This window comes from Falco peregrinus, chromosome 10 (genome assembly GCF_023634155.1).
Source record: "Falco peregrinus isolate bFalPer1 chromosome 10, bFalPer1.pri, whole genome shotgun sequence".
NCBI classification, from domain to species: domain Eukaryota; kingdom Metazoa; phylum Chordata; class Aves; order Falconiformes; family Falconidae; genus Falco; species Falco peregrinus.
In genome coordinates this window covers 11,510,364-11,522,746 of record NC_073730.1, presented here as the reverse complement: position 1 = coordinate 11,522,746, position 12,383 = coordinate 11,510,364, and the positions used below count along the sequence as shown (strand labels likewise).

At 36.9% G+C, this 12,383-nt stretch overlaps 1 protein-coding gene across 1 annotated transcript in view; it reads right to left on the bottom strand.

Annotated features, from left to right (window-relative positions):
* The window catches only part of CFH (complement factor H), a 34,051-nt gene extending 24,773 nt beyond the window's left edge, over nucleotides 1-9,278 (bottom strand). The window contains exons 1-5 of the mRNA XM_027786515.2: nucleotides 9,111-9,278; nucleotides 5,548-5,733; nucleotides 3,596-3,701; nucleotides 2,184-2,260; nucleotides 234-428 (exon numbers count right to left, since the gene is read on the bottom strand). Of these exons, the coding sequence (XP_027642316.1) occupies nucleotides 234-428; nucleotides 2,184-2,260; nucleotides 3,596-3,701; nucleotides 5,548-5,733; nucleotides 9,111-9,174 (628 nt within the window). The 5' untranslated portion in view covers nucleotides 9,175-9,278. The remainder of the gene's footprint in view (nucleotides 1-233; nucleotides 429-2,183; nucleotides 2,261-3,595; nucleotides 3,702-5,547; nucleotides 5,734-9,110) is intronic.
* Nucleotides 9,279-12,383: the final 3,105 nt, after the last annotated feature.

Here is a 12,383-nt window from a genome sequence, read left to right as displayed (position 1 = left end):
AATGTGGAACAAACAGATGGTCCATTATGACTATATTAGCATCCAATATTCTCTGATTTCTCTTTCTTATCCTACTTCTGCATATATGCAATGGAGATTGTTTACAGACAAACTATGCTTAATTGCTGTGGAACAAAGTGACAGCTTTGTAGTTTCCCATACGGCAACCAGTCCTTAGAAGTCTTTGAGAATAAAACTTCTTAATTACAGATAATAAATAGTTTCCTCTTTACCTTGGCACTGAGGCACATCGCTACTCCATTTTCCGTTAGAAGAGCAAATTATTTCTTTAGATCCAACAAGCTGGTATTTTGCATTACATTCAAAATTCACAACCTGGCCAAAGGAATATTCTTGGCCTAGCTCAAATGCACCAGTTGTAATTACTCTTCCATTTTCTGGTGCTTGTACAGGTAAACACTTTGCCACTGGAAAATAAAACAAAACCAAAGCAAAGGAAAAAAAGAGCCATTTTGAGGTCTATTCTGTAAAATAAACCAACACATAAAAAACTTAAAATACAGAAAAGTCATTGTAATTTTCTTTACACATTTTAAAAATATAGACTCTTGCTATGTAATCAGATACCATTTGCAAGAGATACAATACAAAACCCTAAGCAAAAAGACAGACCGACATAGGAGGAAGCTTGTAGACCAGCTCTCATCATCCTTTTCTCTGCCCTTGAAGGCTGAAGACAGAGCACCCACTGAATTAGATGACCTCAGGTCCCACCCAATCTAAATTATCCTGTGAATTCTACAGATGGTTAGATGAGCCTTGACTGATACACAGGGCCACTAAAATCTGTCAAAATAGATTCATTTACCTTAGCGCCATGCCAAACTGTATTTGCTATACACAAGTGTCTGGAAAAGTGCCATTGTTACAGGCTGACTCCAACAGTTCAGTTACCCACTAAAAATCCTCGTTCTCAGAACAATTATGTCGCTAAAGTAAAGGAATACAGTGTCAGCCATTAATTTAGACCTCTTTTATCTCCTAACTTTGTAATTCTAGAAAAAGGAAAATTTACTGTATAACATCAGATAATTCTTATTAAGGGGGAAATGACTATCAAAGCTCATTCTTGAATGTTCATGAAGATATCACTGAGCATACATGAAAGTGGCTGGCGTTTCGCCTACCATAGCTCCCACTTTCCTCTGACAACATTCTCCACCTTATAAGCGATCTGCCTTTTCTGTGAGCTTACATTCTATCTTCCTACAATTAGGACATTATGCAAATACTTTCTTCCATAGGCAATCACATTTCAGCACAATGAAAACTCAATCATGACAGAAAAACCTTATGAGGACTTTGAAATTGCAGTATCTTGGTGACATGTGACAGAAAATTTTGGAAACCATTGTTCTATACTGCGCAGAGACCTGCATGCCTAAAATTGAGGACGCTCAAAATCCAGTAAACAAGATGTGAAATATCTGAGATCAAGGAAATGTCAAAACACAGACAACAAACTCTAGACAAGAGAAAGATACTACTTTCATTTGTGATTCTTTACTTAGAGAACCCTTCCTGATATTAGATGCTTAAGCTAAAGATAAATGTCACCGCTGCACACATATGTTAAAACAGAGCAGTCAAAAATTAACTTTGAGAAGAAAGGAATCTTATTTTCATAATCATACAGGTTTGAAACGGGTGAAAATACTTCCAAAATCAGGGAAGTATCATCTGAGCCATCCAGTCTATTAAGTCTTGAGGTCTGAGTCTCTCTCACTCTTACTTATTGAAGTTCTTCCACAGTATGTTAATAGGGAGAAGAATTTCTAACCAAATCTTAATGGCTAGGATATTCGTGAGGGTGGAGGAGGAAACTGGCTAAAACCACACATGCTTTCACATATGTCTGAAATGCCCCATCCCGGCTGCCTTTTGTAACCATGTTTTGCAGGCATCTCAGGGCCTTCAGGTGAGGCAGAGCTTTAAGTGAGTCTGGGGGTGAAAAGACTGTTTTGCAAATGCTTTTTAAAAAAGCTTGAGTGTTTGTTGGACTAAAATGGCTGAGCAGTCATTGTAAGAGCTTCACTGCTTCATAACTTGAATTTAAACATACGTGAATTAATACCAGTAGAGAGATCACAGACTAGTTCTAGATCATATCAGACAGACAAAAAGACAGTTTGATAAAGAATTAAATGTCAAACTCCATTTACCTTCACAGTGAGGGATGTCATTGCTCCATCCATCTGCCTGACATTCACGGTAATTTCTTTGGCTGAGCATCCAGTATCTTACCGAATAAAAAGTAAACAGCTAAAATACAGTCTCATTATGTGACAGAAACAGCAGTGCTGCTGTTTTTGAAGCACAGGAAGTAGGTTTCATATGATCTAGCACAGACTAGCCAAAATGTGACAAAATGAAGTAGTTTTTTGGTCTGCATCTTAACTATGTTCTTTCTTTTAATTGCATACGGCAAAAAATACAAAGAAAATCTGAAAGTAGGAAGTGATTGGTAAGACGGCCTCTTCGTTACAGAGGTAGCAAGCTTTAGCTACATAACAAATAGCCTAGGCGTAATTTACTTAATCCATAGCAAGCAGAGTAAAACTCCTGTTGCTCAAGTATGACTGAAAGCCATGTGACAGCATCAAATTAGGACTTAGTCCAAACCGTATGTATCTCATGCTTTGATGAACTAGTATTGTCTTAGGTTTGAGGGCAACACGGCCACAATGCCATGGCTTCTGCTTTGTCTGCAATGTAGTCAAAGGAAGTACAGCCAGTCTGAAATGACAGTGAAGAACTGTCTGAAATTAAGGGATTAAGGAGAATATTGATTTTAGAACTCTTTTTGTGGAACTCAGACTAGATTCCAGCAATACAAAGATTGATATGCTACTGTACCATGCTTATAGCTGACTTGCATTTCAAGAGGAAAGCATGCAGTCAGAGGCATACTTAACTAAGCACAACACATATACAAAAGTATATATATATGTATTTGCCTTGCTGCAGTTTTCATCAGAGAAGATGAATAGAGGAGAAACAGAGAATTTCCTCCAAGCAGTCAATGAAGACATATTAGTGAGTCTACTAGAAATTCCTTCCATCAAACATTTTTTACAATACATTTTACTTCATAATGCACAAAAATGATTTAGGCAGGACTGGTGAGTTGTGGTTCTGAATAGGAGACTGTCGTAAGGACTAATGACTTCGCTACCAGAACTGCATCATGACTGCATACTGAAAGCACTGATTCCAGCATACAAAGCTGCATTTCCATCTGAACTGGCTGGCTGGTGGAGTCAGCTTCACAGACAGACCACTATATTTGTTTTCTACTTGAACAGCCATGATTTCAAGTTAGATACTGCCTTTAGTATTTTAGACACTTTGGATGACAGCTTCAAGTGCATGAGTTCAGTTACTCCAGTAGCACCAGACATGAGAAAGAGTTATCTTTAACATTACTGTAATTACATAAATTTAAATTAAACAATAACTGAGCATTAAATATTAACGTTGAATCTGCCTTACAGACAACAAATATATAACTGACACTTCTTTTAACATTAGCACCTTATGTTAACACCCATACATTGAACTAAAAAGGTATTACCCATCATTACATCTGTATTCAACTCTCGCACCAAATACAAATTCACTTCCACTGGTAAGTTCAAAGGAACCAAACTCAATATCTCCAGGATGTCCACAGGGCTTATCTGGTAAAAAACAAGAAGAAGAATTAAAAAACCCAGCAACTTACACCATACATAAGAATGCAAAAGTGTGAATGAGAGCACTTTTCTAATTATTAGTAGCAAGTATGGGCCTTTCAAAAATGCAAAAATACTCAGCATTAGCTTGATTACCCCCCCCCCCCTTTTTTAATTACTATCTTCAATGAGAATGTATTGCAGTAAGGATCTGTTGATTTTTTAATAACAGTTAAATAACAAATTAGCAGGTTTTATTCTTTAAAAAGGCTAAGCTCATCTTAAGTTTTATGACAAAGAGTGGCAGGATCTAACTTCAGATTTTTGTACAACTTGTGACATAAACGGGTCCAAAGCTTCCGCTACAGAATCCATCCATGACTGGAAAAGAAATTTCCTCAATTTGATGGGGATTGTGTTGAGTAAAGAGGGATGGTCTAAGGCCACAGGAGTTTTTTGGTCCTCTGTCCTTCCTGCTCAAAGCTCCCCAGAGGACTTTTCTTGTGGTCTGGCATCAACTATTTGCCCTGGATTCCCAAAAGAATTGCAAAGATGAGCACACCATCCCTCTCATTCATCCACTTTGGATGTCATAATATGGACTGGAAAATAAACTGCATAGCTAAAACGTATCAGGCCTCCTCAGAAGAAATCTTCCCTGGTCCTTGGTAACCTAAGCAATTTCACTTCTTGGACCATATCAGTGTCCTTGTTTTTCCCAAGGAAGAGGTGTTTGAGTAGGCCCTACGCCTGCTCCAGTGTGATTCAGAGAAAACCGAAAACCTCATGGTCAGTTTTGCTGTCCAGCCTGGCCTATCCTGAAAAAGGGACATGGTTATTTGTGGCAGATCATCCCTCTCCTTCTGCCTGCACCTTGCCAGTGCCAGTATCTATTCACTGGGTGGCAGTATTTACCAAAATATGCTACAAAAGAGCAACACCAATTTTTCTATAATTTTTAAGATCTGTGTTCACTAAGTTATCCAAACATATAAAAACTGAGAAGGTGACTAGATGAAAAATGTAAAAGAAACCAGTAACAACTTTATTAATTCATTTTTACTCATCATTTGTATTCATTTCTGTTTGAATGGCACCTGGACTAAATTACATATTATCAAACCAAACATTTATTTTCTATCAGTAAAAATTTTGTATGTTAGACATGCAAGAAAAAAAGCTGTTTCATCTAAAATTTGAGTTTAAAAATAATTTCTTATAGAAAATATCTGCTAATAATAATTTATTTATTACTTTATTTATATTTCTTCAGTTTATTCACTAATAAATTCCAAATCAAGGTGTGAGATACTTCTAAACTCTTAACATAGTATACTAGAGATAATATATAGCAGTGCTTATTCTAATCATGAATTTTCCTTCACAGATTAAAAAAGCAGGCAAAGAAAAATAATTTTGCACTTCCAAGAAGTTATATCTTTCATAGAACTAGTTGAAAACTTTAAAGAAGACAATACTGTCTCCTGACTCTCATTCAGAAGCTAGGTTTGTAATTCATTCTGGTTAGAATGTAAATTTCATCTGCATTCACTTTTTTTCTATAATTTTGGAAGCGAGCTCCTAATAACTTAATAACTTCACATAAATTGGGTTAATAAGACTGGTCTAGAGTAAGATCTTCTCCTGTAAAGAAAAAAAAATGCTCCTTTGATCTGGAGAAAAGGAAGTTCCAATAATATTTCCTTATGCATACATACTTTTTAGGATGATATTTTAAAGGATGCTGAAATAAGTAAGTTACAGGCAAAGATACAATTTCACATTGCCATCACTAGGGAGGAATGTGATCTGTCAGGTCTAATGTTTGCACATATTTTGTGTAAATACTTACTTTTGCATTCTACCCCTGGTGGATATTGCTTCCATGCTCCATCAACACACTCAAACACAATTCGTCCAAGTTTTATATATCCAGGCCGACATCCATATGTTACTTGAGTACCATGTGGATAGGGAGGTTTGTCCCATATTTCATTAGGCACTTCTTTAATCCTCCTAGGAGGAGGTTCTTCACAAGCTAAAAATTGTGAATAAAAATATTGGTGACTGAAGCATGTTGCAAGTGCCAAAATAATTTTACAATAGAAAATGTAGCAAGAAATCCTGGTGGCATTTACAATCAAATGAGCATACGTCTTCTACTTAATCATCACAAAATAGGAAAGTGCCAAGAAGCTGCATTTTGTAGGAATATGAACTGACATTTAGAAGGACATAAGAGCAGTCACAGAAATTCCAAGAAACGACACGGGACAGTCAAAATGCATGAAATAGATTTCAGTTACAAAGACCAAGATGACATTAGTGCCCAGGTTCTCACCCAGACACATCTTACCCTTCCACCTGCTGGAGCTCCTCCATGCCTGTCCTTCCATTACCACAGAGAACTCTGTGTATGCAGTTTCCTTTCAAACTATTTTCTTCTGCAGCCACCTCCATCCTTACTGACATTAAGTTCATGTGTCATTTGATCAACTTCTATCATATCTCCCCTCACTTTTGTGTTGCCTAAACTTTCTCTCCAGGCTGAAATCACCTGATATTCCAAAATTTAATTCCTCCTGTCCATGAGATTAGTTCTTATGACAAGTTACTTACTACACAATGTAATTAATTCTGGGTTACCTTTGTTAGCTTCAAAGCATTTTGATGCAACTTAGGGGGCAGATGGTATTGTGTGAGATTTCTCATTAGCTCAATATTATATAGTACTTCCCAAAAAACTCCTTCCTGGGCCTTCTTCAGTGTCTCCAGTATACAGAAATGTACAACTAAGCCCATATGAATTACAAGAAATGAGCCTGAATTAATATTAATTAGAAGTTCCTCAACAGCTTGAGAAGGAGAAAAATCGGACAAATTAGGTAGCTGTGATTTCTAATACAAAGTGAGCAGATTAAATACTCATTCTTCCACATCAAAGCGTGGAAAGTGAATTTTACTTTAGTTGTACAAAGACATACCCTTGAACACTCACCGATTTTATTTCAGTCAGTAGAGTACCTACCAAATTAGAGGCATAATTTTAGAAAATTGTTTAAAATTCAGGAAAAAGATCTGTTACAAGAAAAAACACACCTCTATAATTACAAGTGTACTGTTGCTATGGCATTTGAAAATATAAAGAAAAGAATGTTAATTGTGAGATCCAGTAACTTTATTTTGGCTGTCTTAAGTAGCCAGAAGCAGACAAGCTTTGACAATACTGCTGAGGTGCTAAAGGAAGAGTATGCCCACACATTCCCTTTTTTTCCAACTACTTTGATAAGTATGCTCCCTGCTACGAATGTTTGTATCTGAGTAAAAATTATTGCTTCTATCCACTAGAGGGTACTACCCTACTGTCAAAAAAGGCAGTAGGGCCTTCCACTTCACAGGATTTAAACACAGGCACTTTTTAATAACTTTTTTGCAAAATGCAGGAATAAACAAAATGAACAAGACTCCTTTAGCTAGTCCTGTCTTTTACATGTGTTAAAAATGGTTAGTTTACCCCATAAAAGTTCTGTGTAATGATGAGAAAAAGAAATTTTCTAATTCCACATGTTTTTCATTAAAGCTCGTTAGAATTAGTGCTTTCAGTTTGCAAGCTGAGAAAGAAGACTCCAAACTCCATTATTTAAAAAAGAGGCTGTTTAGTACAGGCAATGCTTCTCTGCTCTATTCCTCTCTTGCTTCTGAGTTCTATATTATTTTTAGCAGAACGAGGCCTCTTGACTCCTCCTTGTCTACATTTATAAAAAAAAATAATGCTATGCAAAAGAAAAACTCCTGATAGTCTCTTCATCATTACTAAAACATGCTTCCTTCTGGGTGCTATTTCAGCTCTCTCTGATTATTCTTTACCACTCCTGCCCTGATGTCAAACTATGTGTTACCACAAAGTGTCACAGTATTGGTAAGTATTTCTGACTACAGTCAATTTTATATTTTTTATATTGCAGCTTCTTAGTAGATTGAGAAGAAGTAGTCTGCTGACAGGATGCACTTCAAAACTATATTAATTACATCATGCACTCACCATGTGTACTCACCAAAACTGGGAGGGTTTCATTTTTATATTAGAAAGCATGCACTTAAATACATACCTTCAAATCCTTTAGTGAGAGAACAGGAGAGCTGGAATTAATCACTTAGTATTTATATGTGACTTGACCTCAGTCAGAAATAGCTCAAGCTGCTTTCTCGCTGTCATTACGCTGGTAGCAACTTCCATAAAGTCAAGCATAAATTATGAATTCAGGTAGAGGTATTTTTCAGCCCTTGTGCAAAAACCCAGCTCTTGAACAACTCACACAGACTTTCAACATGAAACTTGAACTAAGAACCCTGCATGATCCATGGTAATAGCTGTCCCAGATAAATCAAATATTGCTACATTCACATTCCTCTGCAATCTCTCTGATCTAAAGAAAGCATTGTGAAAAGGAACTGCAAATTCAGGGAAACTTTCTTTTCAAATTCCAGACTTTTCTGGACTTCCTTGCAAACAATTTAGACTTTATTAGTTGCTTTGGAGCATTCTTTATTATAAGGATATATAAAAAAGATAATAAATTTCATTAATGTTCTGATTTTTTTTCAGGTTTTCAAAGTAGAATCCATCAGATTGTTTTGATTAATAAGGTCTTCATAATCTTCACCTAAGATTAAAAACAACCTGAACCAAACAAAGACACACTAGCTCAAAACCATCTAGCACCCTTTTCACAACAGCTGATGTAAAGAAACCCAGACAGAAAGAAAAAAAGGAAATTACTAAACAAACATTAAACAAGATAAACACAATATCAAAAAAAATAAATTGAATAGAGAAGCAGAAAATATCAAAGGCTTCTGAAGATACCCAGAACACTAGCTACCTCTTTAAACAGGTACAAAAGCACACCTGTATACATTTATTACATTTAATAAATTAAAACCAGTCTGTCAGTCAATCGACATTTTGTAAGGTTCTCAGTCAACATAGTAATCATTCCTCTTTCTCAGATCATCTCACAGATTATTCCGGACAGAAAGAAATGCCCATTTAATGCATATTTCCTAATTTAATCTACTGGCTGTTTACAGGTTTTAAATGTTAGAATAATTAACAAACATAATCAATAACAAATGAGTTGTCTGACTGCAGCTTATAGGGATACTAACCATTAAAAATTCTGTTGCAACAGATTATAACAGCAGTAGTTATCCAAATAAATAGGTGAAATAATACTTATGACAGGATACCAGATACTGCCAGAAGAGAGCTCAATTATCATGATGCAAAGTTCATTAAAATGGGCTACAATGCAAATATTTTATTTACATATTGGTTTTGTTACCATCTTCACACACACTTTACGAAAGGTTTTGCTGGGGGGTGTGTGTGTGTGTGTGTCCCTTAAAGCTTACCTCTTTCTGCAGTACAATAACACATCCAACATAAGAGCATAGCTGTATAGCCCAGGAGCGACATCCTAGAGGTTCAGAAATTCAGCAAGCACACTGGTATTGTAGCCTACTTTTTTTGATTACTCTTATTTCCACTCCTGTTTTATTCCCTAACTGCTCCAGGGACTGACCTTGCAAAGCATTTATACTCTGATTTCAGCAGTCACTTCCCCTAATCCTCTTGCAACACACAAGTGTTTATTTTTTTTTTTCCCTCTCTAAACTTTGCTGAAAGAATAAATAAACTTCTGGCAAGCCTTGTTTTTACATTAAACCTCATGTTTTCATATTAATCCCTTCCACACTCAGATGTTTATTTCTTTTAGTATCCAAAACAAATTGTACAAATAAATTTCGTGATTCCATGTGTCTTATATGCTCAGTTAAAAAACAGAAATTCATATTAAATGGAATGTGTGTAAAAATTAACTTCTCTACTATATGCATATCATTCAAGATTTGTGTTGAAAACAATTGAAGTGAAAAGCAGACAAAAATACAAAGTGACTTACTAACTCACTGGTTCTCGTGTAAGATAATCAACTGCCCAGAACAAAAGAAACTTACTGGATTAAATAAACCTAGTTGATATTGAAGCACTTGTTTCAATACCACAAGAGAAATGATAAGATGGAGATGTGCATTAATTGTAAGATGGATAATAAACCATCCAAAGAAAAATCATAAAAAAGCTTGTGCTAAAAGAACTATATGCCAAACTGGCCTAACAGAGGAATTCCTCAAGGATTCATGTAAGTAACAGTCTTAGTAATATTCTCATTAAGTTTCTTGTCTTTATAAGAAATGCACTCCAGTGGAAATGTGGATAACATGATGACAATTATTTGATACTGAGAATTAGGGGGAAAAAATGTAACAGTACAAACTGCTCTCAGGAGATGCATGTAAAACAGCTGCATGCCAGATACCCCATAGTGGTCATGTCTGACTGGCAGGGAGTACGCACAGACCAATCTTGTATATACTCCCAAAAGACGCAGATAACAGACTTTTAAAATCACTGGCTTAGTTAGCCTACCGATATAGGATAAAAATTAGTGTGTTTAGAGAACAGACCTCAAATCAAACCTGAATTCCAAAGCAGTTAAATCTTTTTTTCTTCTTCCCAAAATGCAGCTGGAATTAGTTTGGGTTTTGTTTGGTGGGGTTTTGGTTGGTTGGTTGGTTTTGTTGTGGTTTTTTGTTTGTTCGTTTTGTTTTGGTTTTGTTTTTTGTTGTTTGGGTGGGTTTTTTTTGTAACCTGGGCTGTGTTTTCAATTACCAGTTCTAAGAAACGGTCTTAGTGAAAACTGGCATTCAGCTGTTTCACCTACAAGAACTCTTATAGACAGCATGACATCTCTTCCCTTCACTACCCCTTTCTCTTACATGGAAAATGAACTCTCACTCTGCTCCGTGACCCAATGATGATCAGCCTGCATCCATTTTGCAGCTACTGGTGCATACTTGATCAGTAAAAATATTTTTTTTGCACCTGCCTAAGTTCAGTTCTAAGAAACAGCTCCTTGCAGAACTTCACTGCCCAAATCTTTGGTAAAGTGCTATGTGCTGCTACCGACAGCAGTGCTCTAACTGCACCAAGACAGTCCCACATTTATAATAAACTTTTAATACCATGCACATGAAGTTGTGCACCCACCCACAGTTACACACACAGCCCTCCTCTTACACATGCCCTCTGTAGGAGATGCGGGTGCTTAATGTGTACCTGTGCTGCACCTCACAACCTGTTAATGCACACACTGGGGAGAAAGCACCACACAAGGTCACATATGCACACCCAGTTGTGAGCCCGTACCTGTTGCACCCTGTGCTGTTACCGCCTGAGCTGGATGCAGGCTGCTGGCAGAGTCAGATAGGGACGATGCTCTGCTGGCCCCAGGCAGAGGTTTTGATGCCAGTGGGTGAACATACAAGTGTCAAACTCAGTTCCTCCAGTTTTGACTGCTTGCTCTGTTCCCACTCTTCTCCCTACTGTTACAAAGTTTTATTTGTCCCTTACATTTATTTCCAAATTGGCATCTACCTTGTTTCAAAATTCACCCTAACTCCATGGTTACTGTTTCATCTGGCTGATGGTTGTCATCCTCTTTAATATGAGCAGCTGTAGCGCATGCACTTTCAGACAGTACTGGATGCGTGAACTCACACTCCTGTCTTAACAGCTGTTGTTGTTTAGGCCATTTTACCAAGGATGGGCCACATGAGCACCCCTGCAAATAGAAAAAAACAATATTAGGAATTCTTTGAATATTCCTTCAGCTTCTTCTAATGTAAATTAGGTAACAGCACCTGTTCAAGCAGGGTTTTGCAGCAATGACAGGAGACATATGTCCAATTCTGAAAGTATTTTGTGCCACACTTCTAATTACTCTTAAGTACTATCTCATTCTCCTGCCTTAGTGCTCTGTTAATGAAAAGTGAAGTGAAAATTACTTGAAAAGGGGTAGCAGGAAAAAAAAAAAAAAAGCTCTGCTGTATAAAAGCAGCTGTCAGTATCTCCAGTTAAATGAAGTCCTCCTACTTGCAGCCAAGTGGAGATTTACTGGAAGGCAATTCAGAGGTTATTACCATTTCCAACCAGCTCTACCCCCACTGTTGCAGTACTGCTATTCCTCTTATTCCTACAGTTTCTTGCTAGGTCCCCACAGATGTCAGAGGACTGTGGTGCACCAGGACCACGGGTAACCCTGAAGTGGATGCTGTTGCTTTTTGGATCTGTGCTATGATGGTTTAGCGTCTAAGAATACAAAGATCATGTCACATTGTGTGCCTTGTGTCTGAAACAGCCTTGTAAGGATCATGCTTGCAGTAGAGTCATGCTTACCTGGCTATGGAAAACATGCCGTCTGCCTACCAAGATTTCAGTTTAATTACACACATGACAAAAACCCAAACCTACCTACTTTTTTCTTTTTTTTTTTTTTTTTTTAAATCCTTTCACAGGTATTATAACATTGGAAATACCTCACATTACTCTTGCCCTAGCTTTGCAGCTTTTTCAGTGACCTTAAAATTCTGTTCTCACTTTGGGCTATTTCACTCTGTTACTGTTTCTAAATTACTATTAAACCTTTCATGCCAGCAGAACACTCTGCTGCTGCATAGCCATTTAAACAATAGGCACCAAGTGGAAAGATAGAAGAACTCCAAGAACATCTTTTCTCTGAAGTTTAAATAGCAGCATTGTACTCTGGAAGGTATATCAGATAG